A 25554-nucleotide genomic window follows, 5' to 3' on the forward strand; every position below is an offset into this window, starting at 1 on the left:
AAGTCTACGAGTAACATGGTCACATGCATTTGAAGTATGGGAGTGTCTATGTGATATCAGCCAATACAACTCCAAATAATTAATGCATCTGCATACTTGCCAATAATACTCATTTATCACACTGGGCTAAAAGCCTATAGAGTTTATTGCTGTAGGGTCTGTGGCTCATGGAAATCAGTCCTGAGCAAGGCACAGCATTTTCCTGGTAACATTCCAGTGGAAAAGGGCCCCACCAAATCCCAGCATTCCCACATTGATGTTATGTTTAACACCTTGCATTAAACACGTAGTCAATGACAATGCTTGTTCATCTTATCTGCACTGGCGCTGCAGTCAGGCCTGTGTGCTGTAATGACCATGGTAAAAAGCAACTGCATGCCGTGCAAGTTCAGGAAAATCATAATAGTCCACCTGCCATTTTTCCAAAGTCAAAAATAAGAAATGGTGACAATATGGAGCAGAGCTGAACCACCTATTATGCACATCAGGCACTGCGCTTAGGCCACCTCTGTCAATAGGGTCCCTTTACCTTTCATACACACACACACACACAATTACCATATGTAGAAGTTGACATTTTTCTTGGACATCCCTAGAGGATTTGGTGTCCCCCTCACCACTGCTACACAAAATCCTTCGGGGCCCACAAGTCAATTTATAGCTCGGGCCCCCCCAAAAGGGAAAGAATAGCACTGGTGTTGAGGTGATTGTTAATCATAGTAGATTTGCTGGTTTTGTGTGAAAGGGGGCGCTTTAGTAAATAACTTAAATCCATTTAGTGGTTTAAATGGGTCTTTTTTTTTTGTGAAAGATTTTTGGCACCTGTGATGGCCTGGCGGCCTGTCCAGGGTGGGGTGTCTCCTCGCCTGCCGCCCAATGTCTGCTGGGATAGGCTTCAGCATCCCTGCGACCCTGAGAGCAGAATAAGTGGTTTGGATAATGGATGGATGGATGGATTTTTGACACACCAGAAAAATAATGTGTAATGTGTTAACGGGGTGGGTATTTCAAGCCAGCAAAGGAAAATGTCCACTAAATGAACAAAATTACACAAGAAATTCTTGCTTTACAAAAACATGAGACTAATTTGTGATCACACTGAAAAAAAAAACAATTGTATGAGCACCTACATTTTTATTAATACACTTACTGTTATTATTGTTCCTTTATAATGCAGCTGTATCAACACACACACACACACACATTCTTGTACTTCTATCTCTGTGAGGATCCCTCAGTGACTACATTCATTCCCTAGCACATAACTAACCAGAATTGGTCCTCACAAAGATGCAAATATAAGAACACACACATCATAATTCAAACCCTTCACAAATGTAATGGGGGAAAAAAAGTAATAATTACTGTCTCATGGACTCTATTTGGTTAGTCCCACACCATCCTGCTCACAATGGCAAGTCCCCCTAGTCCAGTCGAGATGGACCTTGGCCATATTCTGCCGACTGCTTTTCTCATATGATCCATATACAGTGAAATAAACGGGTGTGTCCTTTGACAGCATTTTGGACCTTATTGCTCAAGAAGCTTCCAGAGTCTACATCAGATTACTAAAAGGTGAACTCGACCATGAAGCATTTCTTGTCCTCACTATGCCAACCCTGATGGCACTCTTTCAGCCTCACAGTTTCAGCTACAAGGAGACTATTTGCTGGGTGGACTTTTCAGTTTTCATTTTAACCAGAGAAATCATAAACACTACCAATAGAGTATAATTCATCACCTTTTATGACGCTAATGGTTTTTATTTTTTATTATTGTCAAAAGCTGACTTTCTCAAACCTGAAGATCTTACTGCGCAGATAAGCACAACGATACTACCCAATCTAGAACTATACTATGTTGTGTCAAATTTTGTATCCCCAAAAAAATACGTAACTAATTACAGCTAGTTAGTTATAGGATGTGGCGTCACGGGAACGCACATGCTTTCCCTCAAAGTGGATTTTGATCATCACTTTTTCATTTTACGTAAGGAAATGAAAATAGAAACAAGTAGTTTGTTAAAGATTCAACTTATTTTTGTTAATTATGTTTAAATTATCACAGTTTTACAAAGAAAGTAGCATGCTGAATGGAGGCGAATTGCAACAGGACAAATGCGTGTGTTTTGTAAACCTATTGATAATCTAAAAAAAAAAAATAACGTACAAAATTTTGCTACTTTTCATCAACGTCTGCTTTTACGCATAAACATCCCTGCAACGCCAGATTATTACAGGATACATATAATTTTGGGGATACGAAATTTGGCACACATGGTAATGTTTGATCCATAATGACTGAGCAGTAGGCTGTGTCAGAGGTTTTCACATGCAGACCAAGGCCTTCCGTTTTACAATTTCCAAATTGTTGTTTTACTGTTTTCTAGTGATCGATTATCAAGTTTAATAAGGTGAGAGGCAAAATTACACTGCTATACGTATCTTACTTCTTTCTTACTATAGACCTATTTCATTCAGTCCCTTTCAAGTCGAGACTATTTGACAGACTGAATAGGCTACTATAACTGTCCTGTTATGGCCCTCAAACACATCTAAAAAAATGTTTTAACTAAGCCTATTGATTAAGTCGTTTACCAACCTCAGCCTAATGAGTGGCCCCTCTTACCCAGCCAGAGGTTGCTATTTTTCATTTCCTTATGTGAAACGATAGCCATGGATATATGGGATACAGTCTGAGGGATACACATTTTGGCACTACATTTCTCCTCTGTATGTCACCAAAATCAAGCCAATAGGTGCACAGCATCAGCCAAATGTCCATACTTTCTGGAGGTGTCTTGCAGGTCTACTTGAGGTTGATCATGGTTTTGATATTATGTGTGAGACAGGAAGAAAAACAAAAAGCCAGATTGATGAAAACTTAACTGCTTGATGCAAAGCTCAGTCACCTCATTGCTCTCATCTCCCTTCACACAGTCAGCAGTTTGCCCCCACAGGCTATCAGAGGCTGCAGGTTTTGAGGTTCTCTGTTGAAGCAATCAACAACTCCACCATCCTCCTGCCAAACATCTCTCTGGGTTATGCGATATTTGACCACTGCGCCGATACTGTCAGTTTCGCTTCCGCCTTGAACCTCGTGTCTGTCCACGGCTCCATCCCATCTCAAGGAGATGTCAAAAAGTACTTGCCCAAAGTGATAGGAGTGATCGGTCCTTTTGGGAGCACCAAGACCCTCAGCGTGGCCCTGTTGTTCATGACCACCCTCATTCCTATGGTATTTTTCAGCTTTTCAACTTTATTATATTTTCCCCCAAAATGACAGACTCTGCCACATAAAGTGATAATCTCTGGATTTCCCCAACTCTGGAAAAATCATAAATTCAAGAGGAGGAGTCATCTCTTTTAAGTTATATTCAGTCAATAGTCTGTAACCTACCACTACTCTTCTAAATTGCTCTATTGCCAATTTATCTGTAACTGTATAGACTACAGTTTTTTAACAAACCTAATTTCAGTTGATTCATCAATTGTTTATACACTATTGGTCTACTGGGGTGTATGCTATGTGACACTGTTGAAAACACATATAGCTCAACCAATATTTGCACGGATGCTATCTAAAAATGTTTTTTAGTATTTTGGATTTGATATGCATGTATGAATGTATGCATGTACATTTATAAGCTTTATGCAGCATGTTTCACATTCTGAATATGAAATGCTCCAGTAGCTCAGTGAAGGCTTCCATCCCAAGTCTGGTTTTAATTTAGATTAGGAATCCAAACATTCCACTCAAATAAGCATTTTTCGGTGGTGTTTTAACATTTTGAGTATTTTCTAATGGCCTAAATTTAGGCCCCCTTTTTTTTCCCCAAGGGGTGCAATTGGAGATAAGATGGGCCAAAACACACCAAAATGTCATCCTGTAGGCTAAGTATGTATAGATGATTTTCTAGGCATTTAAAGTTGCAGCAGGCCCATCCATTATCCAAACCGCTTGTCCTGCTCTCAGGGTCACAGGGATGCTGGAGCCTATCCCAGCAGTCATTGGGCGGCAGGCGGGGAGACACGCTGGACAGGCCACCAGGCCATCACAGGGCCCGCCTGCCCCCACACACACACACACAGACAGACAGACAGACACACACACACACACACACACACACAGACACACAGACACTCACACACGCACACACACACCCCTTGGGACAATTTAGTATGGCCAATTCACCTGACCTACATGTCTGGACTGTGGGAGGAAACCGGAGCACCCAGAGGAAACCCACGCAGACACGGGGAGAACATGCAAACTCCACACACAGGATGACCCGGGACAACCCCCAAGGTTGGACTACCCCAGGGCTCGAACCTAGGACCTGCTTGCTGTGAGGCGACCATGCTAACTGCGCCACCTTGTCGCTAACATTGAACATTCCAATGCAAATCCTTCTCCCTCTCTCTGCAACCTCATTCTCTCCCACCAAATGACCTCCACATGGCTTGTCAGCCTCTTACACTCATGTACAACCAGAGCTGTGTCTGAATTCAGGGGCGTCAAGGACGCGGTCTACAAAGGTTTTTCCTTTGTATACCACGAAGGCCAGAGCCGAGTGTTGTTAAATGAGACGGACTGGTCTACAGAGTATTTCCAGCTGCATCACTAGCTGTTCCCAACCTTACCCTTGTGCAACAAAGCACTGCTCCTGTTGCATAGCAACCTTGACAGCTGCAGTTGACATTCAGCAAATTAAGCAGCTGGGAATCCTCGGTAGACCAGCGTCTCATTTCACGACACACAGTTTAACGTTAGAAATGGAGACAGAAAATTTCATTTTATTTATTTAGTTATTTATTTTACCATTTAGCCAAAGAAACGGAGATGCATCACCAACCCAGCCACTGAGGATGCACAAGCCAGTGCATTCTTAGTGCCGGTCCCAAGCGCGGATAAATGGGGAGGGTTGCGTCAGGAAGGGCATCAGGCGTAAAATTTTTGCCAAATTAAATATACGGATCAAAAATCAGATTTCCATACCGGATTGGTCGAGGCCTGGGTTACCAATGACCGCCACCGGTACTGTTGGCCAGCAGGGTACCCATGGAAACTATGCTACTGTTGGGCGAAGGAGAAGGAGAGGGGGAAGGCATGTCCAGAGGTAGCGGGAGAGGAGGAAGGGTATGAGTGCGGAGGTGAGAGTCGGAACTTTGAATGTTGGCACTATGACTGGTAAAGGGAGAGAGCTGGCTGATAGTATGCCTACCTTTCTTCTTTCCATCATGTGTGTGCAAGACACCAGGTGGAAGGAGAGTAAGGCCAGGCGCATCGGAGGTGGGTTCAAACTCTTCTACCATGGTGCGAATGGGAAGAGAAATGGGGTAAGGGTAATTCTGAAGGAAGAGTATGTCAAGAGTGTGCTGGAGGTGAAGAGAGTGTAGTGATGAGTATGAAGCTGGAAATCGAAGGTGTATTGATGAATGTTATCAGCACATATGCCCTGCAAGTTGGGTGTGAGATGGAAGAGAAAGAAGAATTCTGGAGCAAGTTGGATGAAGTGGTGGAGAGTGTACCCAAGGAGAAGAGAGTGGTGATTGGAGCAGACTTCAATGAGCATGTTGATGAGGGGAACAGAGGTGATGAGGTGGTGATGGGTAGGTATGGTGTCAGGGAGAGAAATGTGGAAGGACAGATGGTGGTGGATTTTGCAAAAAGGATGGAAATGGCTATGGTGAATACATATTTCAGGAAGGAGGAACACAGGGTGACGTACAAGAGTGGAGGGAAGTGCACGCATGTGGACTATATCTTGTGTAGAAGACATGATCTGAAAGGGATTGGAGACTGCAAGGTGGTGACAGGGAAGAACGTAGCTAGGCAGCATTGGATGGTGGTCTGTAGGATGACTTCGGAGACCAAGAAGAGGAAGAGGGTGAAGGCAGAGCCAAGGATCAAATGGTGCAAGCTGAAGAAGGAAGACTGTTGTGTGGCATTCAGGGAGGAGTTAAAACAGGCACTGGGTGGTAGTGAAGAGTTGCCAGATGGCTGGGCAACCACTGCAAAAATAGTGACGGAGACAGCTAGGAAGGTACTTGGTGTGTCATCTGGACAGAGGAAGGAAGGCAAAGAGATTTGATGGTGGAATGAGGAAGTATAGCAAAGTATACAGAGGAAGAGGTTGGCAATGAAGAAGTGGGATAGTCAGAGAGATGAAGAAAGTAGACAGGAGTACAAGGAGATAAAGCGTAAAGCTAAGAGAGAGGTGGCAAAGGCAAAGGGGTATGGCCAGTTGTATGACAGGTTAGACACTAAGGAAGGAGAAAAGGACTTGTACCAATTGGCTACACAGAGGGACCGAGTCGGGAAGGATGTGCAGCAGAGTAAGGGCGATCAAAGACAGAGATGGAAATGTGCTGACAAGTGAGGAGAGTCTGTTGAGAAGGTGGAAGGAGTACTTTGAGGGGCTGATGAATGAAGAAAATGAGAGAGAGAAGGTTGGATGATAATAGTGAATCAGGAAGTGCAGTGGATTAGCAAGGAAGAAGTGAGGGCAGCTATGAAGAGTGGAAAGGCAGTTTGTCCAGATGACATACACTACCGTTCAAAAGTTTGGGATCACCCAAACAATTTTGTGTTTTCCATGAAAAGTCACACTTATTCACCACCCTATGTTGTGAAATGAATAGAAAATAGAGTCAAGACATTGACAAGGTTAGAAATAATGATTTGTATTTGAAATAAGATTTTTTTTACATCAAACTTTGCTTTCGTCAAAGAATCCTCCATTTGCAGCAATTACAGCATTGCAGACCTTTGGCATTCTAGCTGTTAATTTGTTGAGGTAATCTGGAGAAATTGCACCCCACGCTTCCAGAAGCAGCTCCCACAAGTTGGATTGGTTGGATGGGCACTTCTTTGAGCAGATTGAGTTTCTGGAGCATCACATTTGTGGGGTCAATTAAACGCTCAAAATGGCCAGAAAAAGAGAACTTTCATCTGAAACTCGACAGTCTATTCTTGTTCTTAGAAATGAAGGCTATTCCATGCGAGAAATTGCTAAGAAATTGAAGATTTCCTACACCGGTGTGTACTACTCCCTTCAGAGGACAGCACAAACAGGCTCTAACAGGTACTATTTAATGAAGATGCCAGTTGGGGACCTGTGAGGCGTCTGTTTCTCAAACTAGAGACTCTAATGTACTTATCTTCTTGCTCAGTTGTGCAACGCGGCCTCCCACTTCTTTTTCTACTCTGGTTAGAGCCTGTTTGTGCTGTCCTCTGAAGGGAGTAGTACACACCGGTGTAGGAAATCTTCAATTTCTTAGCAATTTCTCGCATGGAATAGCCTTCATTTCTAAGAATAAGAATAGACTGTCGAGTTTCAGATGAAAGTTCTCTTTTTCTGGCCATTTTGAGCGTTGAATTGACCCCACAAATGTGATGCTCCAGAAACTCAATCTGCTCAAAGAAGTGCCCATCCAACCAATCCAACTTGTGGGAGCTGCTTCTGGAAGCGTGGGGTGCAATTTCTCCAGATTACCTCAACAAATTAACAGCTAGAATGCCAAAGGTCTGCAATGCTGTAATTGCTGCAAATGGAGGATTCTTTGACGAAAGCAAAGTTTGATGTAAAAAAAATCTTATTTCAAATACAAATCATTATTTCTAACCTTGTCAATGTCTTGACTCTATTTTCTATTCATTTCACAACATATGGTGGTGAATAAGTGTGACTTTTCATGGAAAACACAAAATTGTTTGGGTGATCCCAAACTTTTGAACGGTAGTGTACCTGTGGAGGCATGGAGATGTTTAGGAGAGATGGCAGTGGAGTTTTTAACTAGATTGTTTAACACAATCCTGGAAAATGAGAGGATGCCTGAGGAGTGGAGAAGAAGTATACTGATACCGATTTTCAAGAATAAGAGCAATGTGCAGAACTGTAGCAACTACAGAGGTATAAAGTTGATCAGCCACAGTATGAAGCTATGGGAAAGTGTAATAGAAGCTAGGTTAAGAGGAGAGGTGATGATTAGCGTGCAGCAGTATGGTTTCATGCCACGAAAGAGCACTACAGATGCGATGTTTGCTTTGAGAATGTTGATTGGGAAGTGTAGAGAAGGTCAGAAGGAGTTACATTGTGTCTGTGGATTTAGAGAACGCATACGACAGGGTGCTGAGAGAACAGGTGTGGTATTGTACGAGGGAGTCGGGAGTTGGAGATAAATATGTAGGAGTGGTGCAGGATATGTATGAGGGAAGTGTGACAGTGGTGAGGTGTGCGGTTGGAATGACAGATGGGTTCAAGGTGGAGGTGGGATTACATTAAGGATGGGCTCTGAGCCCTTTCTTGTTTGCAATGGTAAAGGACAGGTTGACAGACGAGATCAGACAGGAGTCTCGGTGGACTATGATGTTTGCGGATGACATTGTGATCTGTAGCAAGAGTAGGGTGCAGGTTGAGGAGAGCCTGGAGAGGTGGAGGTATGCACTGGAGAGAAGAAGAATAAAAGTCAGTAGGAGCAAGACGGAATACATATGTGTGAATGAGAGAAAAGACAGTGGAATGGTGAGGATGCAAGGAGTAGAGGTGATGAAGGCGTATGAGTTTAAATACGTGGGGTCAACTGTCCAAAGTAAGGGGGAGTACAGAAGAGAGGTGAAGAAGAGAGTGCAGACAGGGTGGAGTGGGTGGAGAAGAGAGTCCGCAGCTGGTCATTTTCTCTTTTTGGGAAAAAAATCAAACCGGACTGAAATGCATTCTGGCATAGATTGGGCCTTGAAGGATCCATCCGTTCCATCCTCCAAATTCGTGAAAAGAAGGCCACATTACTTGGCTGTATTTGAAGGAGCTTTCGGAATGGGACAGCCTTGGCGCGCTGCTGTGACGTGATGGGTCTTGAAATGCAGCCTTCAAGGGATGCGGCTGCTGAATTGGAGACTGCTCAGGAAATATCAAAGCGAGACTCATGAAACTTGTATCGTAGTTTCACAAAAAAAAAAAATTTTCAGCGAATCTCTTAGTTACACTAATATTGTTCATGTGAAGCAGCCATTTCGAGGCCTTGTTGTTTTTAGGGTTACAACCACAAGTGACCGGCGCGGCAGGGCAGATTCAAATTGATCATGTACATGCGCATCTGCATTTGTATAACAGTCAATAGGAACATCCTCTCTCTGAACTGACCCGTGATTGGCTAAAATCTTCCGCCCAGGGCTAGATTTTTTAAAGACTGAATACAGAGCAAAGAGAAGGTGCAGAGGTCTAGTTTTCTCATAGATCGCTTGAATTACTATATGTTGAAAGGTTATTTTGGAATTTGTGCCCAATCACACCATAAAAATATCTACCTACCCCAGCATTAATGGCTGATAATTTGCACTCGTTTGTTAAATGTGCAGACATGACCAAGTTGTTTTTCATTTAATGCATTTCTTGTCATCCCAACAGTTGAAAATGACTGGTGTATAAGCCAAGATGTTTTAGTTTGACAAAACAGATTTATTTTCATTGAATCAAAATGGGCCCTATTCTCACCTCAGTGTCTTCAAGTTTGATCCGTGTTTGTTTTGTTTTTGTCATTGAGATTACCTGCCATCATACCTGGCAGTGGTAAACTGCAAGTAAATAAAGTTAAATCAAAGCAGAGATATAGATTATGGCTGACAGTAGAATGTATTTATTCCCAACTGTACTTGACTTTAACACCGGATTAACACTTGTACCAAAATATTTTTGACAGGTCAACTATGGCTCTTCAAGCTCTGTCCCAACAGAAAGACAGAAATATCCTTCATTCCTGTGGATAGTGTCCTCTAATAAAGACATTATAATGCTGATTGTTCACATTTTGCTGCACTTTGACTGGCGCTGGGTTGCTTTCCTCAAAAGCAAGGATGCCTACAGCGACAACAGCCTGAAACTGTTCAAACTCAGCATCTGGAAGACAGATATCTGCTTGGCCTACACCAATGAACTCCACAATAGTTTTGATTACGCCACAATGGTCAAAGACATGGAAAAGCAGAAATTATCAGTCATGGTTGTCTTTGCAGTCACGAGGTACGTGAAGGCTCTCATCCAGTCAGCGATTCAGCTGAATGTCAGCAGCAAGGTGTGGCTTGCAGGTGACGCGTGGTCCCTCAATAAAATGCTCATCAAGGATAAGGGAATAAAAAATATAGGGGCAGTGCTTGGTGCCGGTGAGACAGTGGGGGCATTATCCAGATTTGCGGATTTCATCTATTCCAAAGACTGCAAGAGTTGCGTTAATGAGGGAAAACAACTGTTTTCTTAACCAGGTTTGTGACTGCAGTGGTCTGACACCGGAGGAGATCATCACCGAGAACCCATCCTACTCCTTCGCCATCTACTCTGTCACAAATGCATTTGCTCATGCCTGACAATGTGCTGCGATGTGGAACTGGCCGATGCCTTGACAATAGTGCTGTATGTCCCCACATGGTGAGTCTCGCAGACATGAAGCGGTTATTGTTCTGCTTCCTCTGCCAAGCGATGCTGTAGGAGCCAAATGTCTCCTAATGGTTAATAATTAATGTTTTAATTAGTAATTTTAATAATTAGTTTAAATACTTATTTTTTTGCACATCGTATACTTTAGGTAACTGCTTTCTTTATGTATTAAGTTTGCTGTGTAGTCTTAGATAGGTGCATGTCACTTTAAGAACTGGAGAAGGGTGTTCCTGGGTTAACGCGCTCCGGAAGAGGAAGTAAGCGGAGGGCGAGTTGCCGAAAATGGAAGAGTGGAGCCACATGGTTTTTCTGACCGTGCACAGCCCTTGCATAGCCTATGTGAAGTGCATAGCCTATGTGTATTCGTGCATAGCCTACGTGTATTTGTGCGTAGCCTACGTGTATTCATGCACAGCCCTTGCATAGCCTATGTGACGTGTATAGACTACGTGTATTCGTGCACAGCCCTTGCATAGCCTATGTGACGTGCATAGACTACGTGTATTCGTGCATAGCCTACATGTATACGTACATAGCCTACGTGTATTTGTGCGTAGCCTACGTGTATTCGTGCATAGCCTACATGTATACGTGCATAGCCTACGTGTATTTGTGCTTTGTGCATACGTGTATTAGGTCAGGATAAAAGTTATTATTTCATGGATGCAATTCATTATTTCACTGTATGTCTTCAAGCAAGTTTAAATAAATATTTAAAATGCAAAGGAAGAATCACTCTTGGACCAAACAGACAAGTGGAACACGCGTCAGCCATAAGGCTCTTCAGTCCCATAAGGCACTGAAAGCTATAAGGACCGTCTCTACTTCTTAGAGCAGTTCACTAGTGGTCCACCTAAAGAGTTGATAAAAAGTGGTCTTTATATGAAGTCAGATGTAGGTTATTGCAGAGCTAAACAGCTGCTCAAAGAACATTTTGGGAATGATTACAAGATTGCTGTAGCCTACATGAACAAGGTCTTGAGCTGGACACCTATCAAGCCAGAGGATGGGGAAGCTTTAAATGCAGTTTCACTCTTTCTAACGGCATGCTGTAATACCATGACTGAAGTGAGTTACATGGTAGAACTGGATAATGTTGTGAACTTAAAGGCTATCGTAGAAAGCTTCCATACAAGCTACGTGAAAGGTGGAGAGCTGTTGTGTGTAGTGTACAAGAGCAATGCGACAAGAGAGTCAGGTTTAAAGATCTGGTTGAGTTCATAAACAAGCAGGCCAAAATTGCACTTCATCCAATCTTTGGCGATATAAAGGACAGCACAACTGCTAAAGGATCCAACTAAACAAGACGATCATAGAGCTAAGGAAAGAAGTGGAATCAAGAAGTTGTTCACCACAAGTGCTATACTATTGGATCGACAAACGAAAGATGCAGTGCAAACAGAACACACGAATCCCATCACACCTACGACAAGGACATGTCTCTTCTGTAAGGGTGAACACGCCATAGAGTCATGTAGTAAACTAAAAGACAAGCCACACAAAGACAAGTTGGAATTCTTGAGAGGCAAAGGACTGTGTTTTAGCTGCTTGAAGCATGGTCACATGAGCAAAACCTGTAAAGTCAAGGTGAGCTGTCAGGTGTGTTCCTTAGCTCATCCCACACTGCTGCACATTAAGAAAAAGGACATGGTTGCTGAGCCAAAGAAGAAGACTGATAACTGGGAAGGTTAAACAGTTTTGAGTGCATTTGTCTGTGCAGAGTCTGATGGTTATGACTTTACTGGGGCCGGAGAAGATGACTGCACACTTGCAATAGTTCCTGTCCAAGTCAAAGACAAGAAGGGAAGTGTGGTGGTGCAGACTTATGCTTTTCTGGACCCAGGGAGCTCTGCCACGTTCTGTACGAAGGTATTGATGGATAAGTTAAAGCTCAGTGGAAGGAAGACCGACATACTGCTGAGAACCATGAACGAACAGAAACCTGTATGCACTTATGTGGTGTCTGGCTTGGAGGTCAGCAGTTTGTCAGGCAGTGAGTTCCTTGAACTTCCAGATGTCTTCACGCAAAGGTCAATACATGTAGGTAAAGAAAACATACCCCAGCAGAAGAATCTTGAAAGGTGGTCTTACCTCAAAGAAATCTCTCTCCCTCAAATTGAGGCTGACATTGGACTGCTCATTGGAGCAAATGTACCCAAAGCTACGGAGCCGTGGGAAGTGGTGAGCAGTGTTGGCAATGGACCATACGCTGTAAGAACCAAACTAGGTTGGACCGTGAATGGGCCCTAAGGGAACCCTGCAGTCATGCAGATACGAGAAACCCGATGAAGACAACGGTGAATCGTATCTGTGGCCTGTTTAGAGAACCTATGGCTTCAACAGTTCAAGATGGATTTCCCTGAGGGAAGAAAACATGATGAAATAGAGATGTCTAGAGAAGATCATCAGTTCATGGACATGGTCATGGAATCAGCTAAACTGGTGGATGGTCATTACACCATATGTTTACCACTAAAGAGCAAAATGGTCAACATGGCAAATAATCGCAAGATAGCTGAACAGCGAGCACACAACTTACAGCGGAAGTTCATCACGAATGCCTGCTTTCAACAGGAATACACAGATTTCATGGAACAGCTTATTCAAAAGGGTTATGCAGTGCAGTTGTCTAATGAAGAATTGACACACATGGAAGGGAAAGTGGGGTATATACCGCACCATGCAGTATACCACCGAGTGAAACAGAAACTGAGAGTTGTGTTTGACTGCGCTGCATCCTATCAGGGCACATCCTTAAATGAGCAGCTTCTTCAAGGTCCAGACTTGACCAGTAGTCTAATTGGCGTTGTAATCCAATTCAGACAAGAACCCGTTGCAGTCATGGCAGATGTGGAAGCAATGTTCCACCAGGTTAGAGTGCCTGATGATGACTCTGATTTACTCAGATTCCGTTGGTGGACAGGTGGTGACTATAACCAAATCTTGTCTGAGCACAAAATGACTGTACACTTGTTTGGGGCTATGTCTTCACCTAGCTGTGCCAGTTTTGCTCTGAGAAAGTATGCTGAAGACCAGAGTGGGCAGTTCAAAGCTGAAGTGGTAGACACAGTGTTGCAGAATGTCTACGTGGAGGAGTGCCTGAAATCTGTTGCTACAGATGAAACAGCCATATCAATGTGTCAGGACGTGATCAAATTCTGTCAGAAAGAGAAATTCTACTCAAGGGACAGAATGTGAAGCCCAGTAGCCACTTGTATAAGCTGAACCCCGTGTTTCAAGATGGTCTGTTGCGAGTTGGTGGAAGGCTATGTCGAGCGACTATGCCAGAAAGTTGTAAGCAGCCTATCATTCTGTCTAGAGACTTTCCCATTGTTGATGTAGTCCTACGACAGATCCATGAGGAAACTGGACATGGAGGTCGCAATCATATGCTCTCCGAACTGCGGCAGAGATTTTGGATCCCTAGTGCCAACACAGCCATTCGAAATGTTCTCTCAAAGTGTGTTACATGCCGTCGCTTACATGAAACAGTTGGGAAACAACTAATGGCTGATCTTCCACGAGAGCGGTTGATGCCAGATGATCCACTCTTCACTAGAGTTGGGGTGGACTACTTCGGACCATTTGAGGTGAAACGTGGAAGAAGCCTCACAAAGAGATATGGTGTTATATTCACTTGTTTAGCTCTTTGCGCAGTTCACATTGAGCTTGCCTCATCATTGGACACAGACTCGTGCATAAACGCAGTCCGGCGCTTCATAGCAAGGAGAGGACAAGTGAAAGAGATTCGTTCAGATAATGGGACGAACTTTGTTGGGGCCATTCGTGAGCTGAAGGCAGCCATTGCTGACTGGAACACCTCCAAATGTCAGCATTTGTTTCATCAATATGAGATTAAATGGACATTTAACCCTCCCACAGCTTCTCATCATGGCAGAGTGTGGGAGCGGTTAATAAGATCAGTTAGAAAGGTATTGAATTCCACTGTGAGAGAACAAGTCCTTGATGAAGAAAGCCTTCACACAGTCTTATGTGAAGTTGAGTCGATCATCAACAGCCGACCTATCACAAAGGCATCTAGTGACCCAAATGACTTGGAGGCACTGACGCCCAATCATCTCCTGCTGCTGAAGGTGAAACCATCATTACCGCCAGGATTATTCGACAAGGATGATCTCTACTCACAGCGTAGATGGAGGCAGGTGCAATATATGTCAGATTTGTTTTGCAAGAGATGGATTAAAGAGTACCTACCTCAACTCCAGGAGCGGCAACGATGGTCCACAGCATCAAGAAACTTTGCAGAAGGAGACGTGGTTCTCCTGGCGGATGACTGTGCTCCAAGAAATTCATGGATTATGGGAAAAGTCATTGAGGCAATTCCAGACAAGAAGGGGCTTGTTCGCAGAATTTGCATCAAGACAAAGACCAACATCTTGGACAGACCCATCACAAAGATCTGTCTCCTCATGGAATCTAAATGGGCAGGTGGTAAAGACTGAGCCCCCACGATGAGCCATGTGCTGGAAAACTCTGGCTCTTTCTCTCTCTCCCACTCTCTCTCTCTCTCTGTTTCTCTTTTTTCTTTCAGAAAACGGACCTGTCAAGCTGACTGGTGAAATATTGGACTGTGTGCTTACCAAGCACTTCCTTTTCATATTTTGTAACATCAGATGTTTGATAATACAAATGCCTGTTCATTTTATGTATTGATTTAATTTGATGTGGAATTTGTTATGGATGTAGTAATTGTTCTAGGCTTTAGCATTATCAGAACAATTAGGGGCCGGTAATGTAGGAGCCAAATGTCTCCTAATGGTTAATAATTAATGTTTAATAAGTAATTTGAGTAATTAGTTTAAATACTTGTTTTTTACACATCATATACTTTAGGCAACTGCTTTCTTTATGTATTAAGTTTGCTGTGTAGTCTTAGATAGGTGCATGTCACTTTAAGAATTGGAGAAGGGTGTTCCTGGGTTAACGCGCTGTGGAAGAGGAAGTAAGTGGAGGGCAAGTTGCCTAGAATGGAAGAGTGGAGCCACGCGGTTTTTCTGACCGTGCACAGCCCTTGCATAGCCTACGTGACGTGCATAGCCTACGTGTATTCATGCATAGCCTACATGACGTGCATAGCCTACGTGTATTCGTGCGTAGTCTACGTGCATTCGTGCACAGCCCTTGCATAGCCTACGTGTATTCGTGCATTGCCTACGTGACGTGCATAGCCTATGTGTATTCGTGCATAGCCTACGTGTATTTGTGCATAGGCTATGTGTATTCATGTATAGACTACGTGTATACATGCATAGCCTACGTGTATTTGTGCTTTGTGCATACGTGTATTAGGTCAGGATAAAAGTTATTATTTCATGGATGCAATTCATTATTTCACTGTATGTCTTCAAGCAAGTTTAAATAAATATTTAAAACGCAAAGGAAGAATCACTCTTGGACCAAACAGACAAGTGGAACATGCATTAGCCATAAGGCTCTTCTCTTTTATTTAGTTTATCAGGATAGTTATAGCAGCCCTTATAGATTCTATTGAGTATTTGTTATTAAAAGTATATAGGCTTATGTGTAACCAGGACTTTTATCAAACAGACAAGTAATCTCTGTGATAAATCATTCATAACAATTTTAGGTAGTCAGTCAGGTGTTATTTTTACTTATTTCTCTTTATCCAAATTTGGGGCCAGTTCTTTGTTTTCAGAGTTGCAAGTAAGTCTCAAGTCTTGGTGCTCAAGTCCCAAGTCAAGTCATAAATCTTAAATATTGAGTTTCAAGTCCTAAACGAGTAATTATGTGCTCTTCATCAAACCCAGCCACTGAGGATGCACAAGCCAGTGCATCCTTAGTGCCGGTCCCAAGCCCGGACAAATGGGGAGGGTTGCGTCAGGAAGGGCATCCGGCGTAAAATCTTTGCCAAATCAAATATGCGGATCATAAATAAGACTTACATACCGGATCGGTCGAGGCCTGGGTTACCAACGACCGCCACCGGTACTGTTAACCAGCAGGGTGTCGGTGGAAACTATGCTACTGTTGGGTGAAGGAGAAGGAGAGGGGGAAAGCATGTCCAGAGGCAGCTAGAGAGGAGGAAGGGTAGGCATGTGGAGGTGAGAGTTGGAACTTTGAATGTTGGCACTATGACTGGTAAAGGGAGAGAGCTGGGTGACATGATGGAAAGAAGAAAGGTAGGCATACTTTGTGTGCAAGAGACCAGGTGGAAGGGAAGTAAGGCCAGGAGTATCGGAGGTGGGTTCAAACTCTTCTACCATGGTGTGAATGGGAGGAGTAATGTGGAAGGGGTAATTCTGAAGGAAGAGTATGTCAAGAGCATGCTGGAGGTGAAGAGAGTGTCAGACAGAGTGATGAGTATGAAGCTGGAAATTGAAGGTTTATTGCTGAATGTTATCAGCGCATATGCCCCGCAAGTTGGGTGTGAGATGGATGAAAAAGAAGAATTCTGGAGTGATTGGAGCGGACTTCAATGGACATGTTGGTGAAGGGAACAGAGGTGATGAGGAGGTGATGGGAAGGTATGGAGTCAAGAAGAGAAATGTGGAAGCACAGATGGTGGTCGATTTTGCGAAAAGGATGGAAATGGCTGTGGTGAATACATATTTCAAGAAGAGGGAGGAACACAGGGTGACATACAAGAGTGGAGGAAAGTGCACACAGGTGGACTATATCTTATGTAGAAGGCGCCATCTAAAAGGGATTGGAGACTGCAAGGTGGTGACAGGGGAGAACGTAGCTAGGCAGCATCGGATGGTGGTCTGTAGGATGACTTTGGAGACCAAGAAGAGGAAGCGAGTGAAGACACAGCCGAAGATCAAACGGTGGAAGTTGAAGAAGGAAGACTGTTGTGTGGAGTTCAGGCAGGAGTTAAGACAGGCACTGGGTGGTAGTGAAGAGTTGCCAGATGGCTGGAAAACCACTGCAGAAATAGTGAGGGAGACAGCTAGGAAGGTACTTGGTGTGTCATCAGGACAGAGGAAGGAAGACAAGGAGACTTGGTGGTGGAATGAGGAAGTACAGCAAATTATACAGAGGAAAAGGTTGGCAAAGAAGAAGTGGGATAGTAAGAGAGATGAAGAAAGTAGACAGGAGTACAAGGAGATGCAGCGTAAAGCAAAGAGAGAGGTGGCAAAGGCAAAGGAAAAGGCGTATGGTGAGTTGTATGACAGATTAGACACTAAGGAAGGAGAAAAGGACTTGTACCGATTGGCTAGACAGAGGGACCAAGCTGCAAAGGATGTGCAGCAAGTTAGGGCGATCAAGGATAGAGATGGAAATGTGCTGACAAGCGAGGAGAGTGTGCTAAGAAGGTGGAAGGAATACTTTGAGGGGCTGATGAATGAAGAAAATGAGAGAGAGAGAAGGTTGGATGATGTAGGGATAGTGAATCAGGAAGTTCAGCGGATTAGCAAGGAGGAAGTGAGGGCAGCTATGAAGAGGATGAAGAGTGGAAAGGCAGTTGGTCCTGATGACATACCTGTGGAGGCATGGAGATGTTTAGGAGAGATGGCAGTGTAGTTTTTAACTAGATTGTTTAACACAATCCTGGAAAGTGAGAGGATGCCTGAGGAGTGGAGAAGAAGCATACTGGTACCGATTTTTAAGAACAAGGGCGATGTGCAGAACTGTAACAACTACAGAGGTATAAAGTTGATCAGCCACAGCATGAAGATTTGGGAAAGAGTAACAGAAGCTAGGTTAAGAAGAGAGGTGACGATCAGCGAGCAGCAGTATGGTTTCATGCCACGAAAGAGCACCACAGATGCGATGTTTGCTTTGAGAATGTTGATTGAGAAGTATAGAGAAGGCCAGAAAGAGTTGCATTGTGTCTTTGTAGATTTAGAGAAAGCTTATGACAGAGTGCCGAGAGAGGAGGTGTGGTATTGTATGAGGAAGTCAGGAGTTGCAGAGAAGTATGTAGGAGTGGTGCAGGATACGTATGAGGGAAGTGTGACAATGGTGAGGTGTGCGGTTGGAATGACAGATGGGTTCAAGGTGGAGGTGGGATTACATCAAGGATCGGCTCTTAGCCCTTTCTTGTTTGCAATGGTGATGGACAGGTTGACGGACAAGATCAGGCAGGAGTCTCCATGGACGATGATGTTCGCGGATGACATTGTGATCTGTAGCGAGAGTAGGGTGCAGGTTGAGGAGAGCCTGGAGAGGTGGAGGTATGCACTGGAGAGAAGAGGAATGAAAGTCAGTAGGAGCAAGACGGAATACCTATGCCTGAATGAGAGAGAGGACAGTGGAATGGTCAGGATGCAAGGAGTGGAGGTGAAAAAGGCATTTGAGTTTAAATACTTGGGGTCAACTGTCCAAAGTAACGGGGAGTGCAGTAGAGAGGTGAAAAAGAGAGTGCAGGCAGGTTGGAGTGGGTGGAGAAGTGTGTCAGGAGTGATTTGCGACAGAAGGGTATCAGCAAGAGTTAAAGGGAAGGTTTACAAGATGGTTGTGAGACCAGCTATGTTATATGTTTTGGAGACAGTGGCACTGACGAAAAGACAGGAGGCGGAGCTGGAGGTGGCAGAGTTGAAGATGCTAAGATTTTCACTGAGAGTAACGAAGAAGGACAGGATTAGGAACGATTATATTAGAGGGACCGCTCAGGTTGGACGATTTGGAGACAAAGCAAGAGAGGCAAGATTGAGATGGCTTGGACATGTGTGGAGGAGAGATGCTGAGTAAATTGGGAGAAGGATGCTGAATATGGAGCTGCCAGGGAAGTGGAGAAGAGGAAGGCCAAAGAGGAGGTTTATGGATGTGGTGAGGGAAGACATGCAGGTGGCTGGTGTGACAGAGGAAGACGCAGAAGACAGGAAGAAATGGAAACGGATGATCCGCTGTGGCGACCCCTAACGGGAGCAGCCGAAAGTAGTAGTAGTAGTAGATGTGCTCTTCATCAAATTTAATGCCATTTTGAAAATTTAACAACTGAATAGGCTAATGGTTAACATAAATTTACACAAATCATGAATGCTTTTTAGAATTTGTAATTACAGACTACCTCAAAGTGGATCTGTAATTATGGAAATGAAAGGTTGATTGGCCGCACACTTTAAAAGCATTTTATCTTTGGGCTTGGAGAAGGTGCCAAGTCTTTCAAGTCAAAAGGCTCAAATCCAAGAAAAGTCACGAGTTGCCGGTGTTAAAGTCAAAGTCAAGTTGCAAGTCTCTTTCAATTTTGTCAAGTTTAAAGTCGTCAAAGTGTGCTAACAGCACAAAATAGAAATTTGTGTTCATTCCATGTTTTGCATGCTCTCCTCGGGTCCTTGCAGAAGTCAAAGATCTTCTAAATCAAGCTTCACTTTACACCTTGTACTGTTCCCTCATACTTCCATGGAAGTGTGGGGGAACACATATTATAAAACCAACACTGATTCAATCTTCATTATTAAAAAAAGAGCCATAAGGATAGTAAACAAAGCCAATTACAGAAAATCAACAAACCAACTCTTTATCAAACTAAAAACATTAAAATTCAAAGATCTGGTGGACTTTAAAACTGCTCAAATAAAGTATTAAATCATAAAGTACCCAACAGTATCCAGGGGCTGTTCCAGTTGCGGGAAAGTAATTATGACATGAGAGGAATATGTACGTTTAATCAAAACCAAGTAAGGACAAATGCAAAATATCATTGTGTCACAACCAAAGGTGTCAAGATGTGGAACAACTGCAGTGATGAAATTAAAATGTGAACCATTAACCAAATTTAAAAGACTATTTAAAAATAATATTTTGAACAGATATGGGATGGAGCTGTGACATCTTGTTTGAGTTGTTCTTGGGCTGTTTTAATGTTTGCTCTGCACTTTGTTCTTGTTCTGTGGAATGAATTATCTTTGTTTGATTTACTACACATCATGGTCATCTACCACATCATGGTGGTAGATGATTGAGTTTTCATTTAAATCACATTGTTGAAATATTAAAATAGAAAACGGGGGTAGGACTAGAAAAGTTTTTTTAACTTCTGCCTACTCCTTTTCGAACTGCTGAGATTTGAAACAAATGTTTGATGATGATATCGCTTGCTTGTTTTGATTTTTTTCCTCTTTTGTTTTCTTTTATTATACATTTTCATTTTATTTTTTTAACGTTCGAAATAAACAGAATAACATTTTTTTTTAAATTCTAAAACTAAAACTGAAGAAATCCAACTTCACGCTTTCAAATCGCAGCATTCAGTTTGATTCAAATGGTGATCTCAAGTATTCATTCTATATCACAGTTTTCTGGAACCGGAGTGGTGACACAGAGGAAATTGGCTTCTACAAAAATCATCTAACACCCTTGCTCTCCATTGACAGCAGCATGATTCAGTGGCATACAAATGGAATGGTAAGCTTTTTTTTTAGATATATATTCAAAGTCTGCTAATCCTGCCATCTCAAACCTCTCTTGATGTGATGGGTGGAAAATGCATGATCTTGAGAGGTTGGGTCTTGAATAGGAATAGGAGGCAACAGACTTCCACAGTTCTGTTGCATAATTATTGTATAAAAGCGACTGTGGTGCCAAAGAGAAGTATAATGTGTCTATGAAGATAATGTGATTGTTAAAAAGATTTAACATATTTAACTACCACCAAATCCATCATGACTGTGTGTCTGGTTATCTGTACTTGGAGCAAATTTTGAAGTGAAATGTTTGTCGTGCACAGGTGCCTGTTTCAATGTGTTCCCGGGAATGTCCAGCAGGATATGGAAGAGAGCAAGACGGAATCCATAAATGTTGCTTTAACAGTGAAATCTGTCCAAATGGAACATACATAAAATAAACTAATTAATCGCACAATTTGCCGTGATTGATCGCAATTAATCTTTTTTTTTTCTTAAGCCTTAAGCTTGTAATAATTGATATTTAAATGTACAATCACGGAACTAATATAGAACCAACACAAAGGATGTATATTTAAATTTAAATACTACTGTTTAGTGGCATCTTTTTATCCTCGAGCACAGATATTCTCTCCTGTGAACTAAAGATTTCCAATAAAACCATCACGGCCATCAAAATTGACTGTCAGCTTGAAAGACATATTTCTTATATGCATTACCAGAAATAATAATATTATTTCTGGTAATGGCCAGGCCTATATGTTAAATTGCCAGTTAAATTTCAAAACCACGAAGGCCATTAAAATTAGATATCAGCTTAGAGGGCGATAACTTCTTGTATGCACTAATATAAATTGATAAATAACAATAAAAATGTGTTCAAGTACCAGTTGAATTTAAAGTGTCGTGAATTCACGCCGTTCATTACATGTACATTAATAATGGTGCACCACAGAACCCCATGTGCGCCTCAATGGCACAGCATAGTAGAATATCTAATACTCCCCAGGGGATGAGGGCTGGGGACAAATAAAGCCTACTGCTGTGGGAAAACGGAGACGAAGGTTGCTTACTGTAAAAGGCTCTTTCAGACACAACGGGACAGCGGCACCACTGCGCTCTGAAGCCCATTATTTCCAGTGGGTTTGTGCCTTGCCACACCATGATGTGCGCCGCTTGGCGAGCTCAGTACAGCGCGCTATGACGAATACCCGCACGGCCAATAGAAACGAGGCAGCCAGCCAGGCACGGAAGGCAAAATGAAGGAAAACATAATATAAAATATATTATATAATAATCTTAAAAAAATATCAAAATAAAAAGATAATAAAAATAATGACCTTCTTGTCCCACTAGAAGTCTTGAAAACCACAGCAATTTCAGATGGAAAATAAAATTTAATAAAAATGCAAAGATGGAGCTGACAGACAGCATAGCTAATAACCTTATCTCTTAAATGTTCTGTTTAAATTCAGCCTATAGTTTTGTACACAGTGAGACCTTTAAGACCACGACATTTATTATTTGTGTATCTTTACTAATATTCGTAGACCTGTGATTTCATTGGATCGGTTCTCCTGTTTATGAATGTGCTTGCTATACTTAGCACTCATTTATCAGAAATGCGGCAAAGGTGTGCAAGGTTTGAGTTCCTGCTGTTATCGTCACTGAACCTGAACAACAAACCGATGTAGGCTCATCACATTGTACCCTATAGAGCTATATTTTTTTATGTGTGTATGCCATCTAATGCCACATGTAACTTAAAGCTGCTACGAGGAGATTTTCACTGATTACTTGTCAGTCTCATTTTAATTTTGAGGCCTCTACATGACCAACATAAGCAAATGAGACCATCAGCAAGAAGATTAGATAGGATTGCTGTATAATGATTCCGAATGTTCATCTCCGGGTTGGATTCCCTACAAAATCTGACAAAACGATTTACTGCACACAGATGGGATGCATAGCCACAATTAGAGATGCATCACCTCATCTCTGCATGTCTTGCAAACGCCTGCTGTTCCAAAACACTGCTACATCTCTCACTCTTCTATTCAAAACAAATGCTCGAGCTACCAGAGACTGAATCTGGACCTTTGCAACAAGAGGCAATGCTTATGCAAAATAAAAGTCACCCTTCTGCAAAACACCACTGTTTTTGCCCACGGGGATGCACAAAGTCAACAAAAATCCAAAACTCCTCGTAGCAGCTTCAAGATTACCTCAAAAGCAAGTCAGGAAAACCTGCTAACAACTCAAAGCTAACCTTGTGATTTTACTGTCTAAACATCATGCACCACCGTCTCTGAGATGTGATCACTTGAGAGACTCTTTTGCAACTTAAGATGAGTTAAATTGCTTAATTGTTTCTCTGTTTCTTCTCTGAAACAGAGGATGCCTACAAATGCATCAGCTGTAAGGAAATGGAATGGTCCAAAGAAGGAAGCATATCTTGTATTATGTGGAGTATGTCCCTTACACCAACGCATGGGCCATATTGATCATGTTAGCTACTGGATCCTTGGTGGGCCTCTCGTTAGTGATAGCCATTGTCTTTGCTATCAACTACAACACACCTGTCGTCAAGTTGGCGGGGGGCCTGATGTGTTTCCTCATTTTAGGCTGCCTCAGCCTGTGCAGTCTCAGTGCATACTTTCACTTTGGTGTGCCAACTGTTGCATCTTGTATCTTAAGGCATTTGTCTTTTGTTCTGTTTTATACTGCCTGTCTCGCCTGTTTTGTAGTGCGCTCATTTCAAATTGTTTGCATCTTCAAAATGGCTGCCAAGTTCCCCAAGATCCACAGCTGGTGGATGAAATATAACAGACAGTGGCTAGTCATAACCTTTGCCTTTGTTGCCCAGGTGATTTTTCTCCTTACTGGGTATGTCTCTGGAAACCCTAAGCCCTACAACACAGTTTGTTACCAGGACAGAATCAGGTGCGCCGGAATCATTTCAGAAGTGGGGGGTGGGGGGGCAACAATGATAAATATGCGTGTGCAGGGGTGTACTGTATAGTGCTATAAGAGCGCACCGGAGCACAGCTCCGTATGCCTGCATTTGCGGTTTTAATACAATAAAGCATGTTATTGAAGACACGTGTCCGCCCCATCTTTTTACTTTGTTGCAGTTAGGCAGTCTCAATGTAGCATTCTGTGTTGAGCTTGAGCGCTTAAGTGATTCATTGTATTCAGTTTTGAAATGCCTCTCTTTCTGCTGCCTGCCCACGGGGTAGTGGTATATGTCTGCGTGCTTTATTTGACCTAATTTCTTAGAGTGGACAGGAATGATTGAAACGTCGTTTTACCAGAAGTGTTGCAATATAGGGGCATTAGCGGGGATACAGGGATTCCTGACTTTAAAAAAATTAGGAAAGCGGGTAAAAGTGGAGGGGCCAATGGCCCCCTGCCCCCCCCCCCCCCCATTCCGGTGCCCCTGGACAGAATCATACTTGGTTGTTACAACAGCAATTTAGGAGCTTTCGTGGTTTTGCTTGTATTGTTGGGCTCCCTTTGTTTCACCTTTTCCTACATGGGCAAAGATCTCCCAAAAAATTACAATGAGGCCAAAGCCACAACCTTTTGCCTGCTCCTGGTAACACTCACCTGGATCATCTTCACCACCGAATACATGATAAACCAGGGAAGTACATCCAAACTCTCAATGCGCTGGCAGTGCTCCCAAGTCTCTACTGCATCCTGCTCTGGTATTTTCTCCCTAAGTGCTAATCATTTTTCAGCCCCACAAAAACACACCGCAGTACTTCCAGGGTCTCATTCAAAGTTACACTAAAGCCATTAGCAAGTAGCACAGCCAACGGGGGGGGGGGGGGGGTGTCAACCCTATGTCCCCTCAGCCCTGTGGGTTGGCTATCGAATAGGTTAGCTACGAGTTAAGGTTAGGCTAAGGTAGAACGGCCAAGGAGCCCAGCCAACACGGGGGTCAGGCCTATGTTCCCTCGGCCCCTGTGGATTAGCTATCGAATAGGTTAGGCTAAGGTAGAACGGCCAAGTCACAAGTAGCACAGCCAAGTTATCTACAGAACAGAGCTGTGTGTGTAATTCTGATTTGTCTTTTGAAAGTATGTAATTGTGGTGGACACGTATTGGGGACAGAATTCAACCCAGGAACTAAGGGTTAAGTCATGGTTGCCCTGGCAGGTTAACGCAGGGTTAAGTTATGGTTGTCCAGCCAGTTTTCTGGTTATGCTTGCCACCTCCGCTCAGTCGAGCTGTGGTTTGGTTGTCTCTCTGATTTACCGTGGATTAAAGAAAGTTGCCTACACGGCTAAAGTGTGAACCTACGGTCTTCTCCGTTCCTTCGGCTCTACACTGGTGACCCCGACGTCGGTTTTCGGATAAGTTTTCTGAAACCACACACATTATGGCTACGAACGCCGTTGCAATTAAACTGCCGGAGTTTTGGGAGTCTTCCGCGGCTACATGGTTCGCGCAGGCTGAGGCACAGTTCGCGCTCAGAGACATAACAGCAGACGAGACCAGGTACTACTACGTAGTGGCAGCGCTGGGGTGCGCTACGGCTTCCAGGATAAGCGGTTTCATAACCAACCCACCGGCCGATGGTAAATACGCCGCACTTAAACATCTCCTCCTTGAAACTTTTGAACTGTCAACAACGGAGAGAGCACGTCGCCTCTTCGCAATTCAGGGCTTGGGAGATGGCAAACCATCGGAGCTAATGAGCAGGATGTTAAACCTACTGGGTCAAGAAAAGCCATGTTTCCTGTTTATGGAGCTGTTTCTGCGCAACATGCCGCCCCACGTCCA

At 43.1% G+C, this 25554-nt stretch overlaps 1 protein-coding gene across 1 annotated transcript; it reads left to right on the forward strand.

Moving 5' to 3' along the window:
- Positions 1-2296: 2296 nt before the first annotated feature.
- LOC130129706 (taste receptor type 1 member 1) lies at positions 2297-24575 on the forward strand. The gene is given in 13 exon segments (XM_056299307.1): positions 2297-2307; positions 2940-3237; positions 9702-10235; positions 10237-10358; positions 10360-10423; positions 15572-15589; positions 20576-20764; positions 21087-21199; positions 23150-23220; positions 23223-23706; positions 24211-24401; positions 24404-24490; positions 24493-24575. Coding segments are annotated over 13 exon segments (2265 nt in total).
- The last annotated feature ends 979 nt before the right edge of the window (positions 24576-25554 follow it).

Source organism: Lampris incognitus, chromosome 2 (assembly GCF_029633865.1).
Source record: "Lampris incognitus isolate fLamInc1 chromosome 2, fLamInc1.hap2, whole genome shotgun sequence".
NCBI classification, from domain to species: Eukaryota; Metazoa; Chordata; class Actinopteri; order Lampriformes; family Lampridae; genus Lampris; species Lampris incognitus.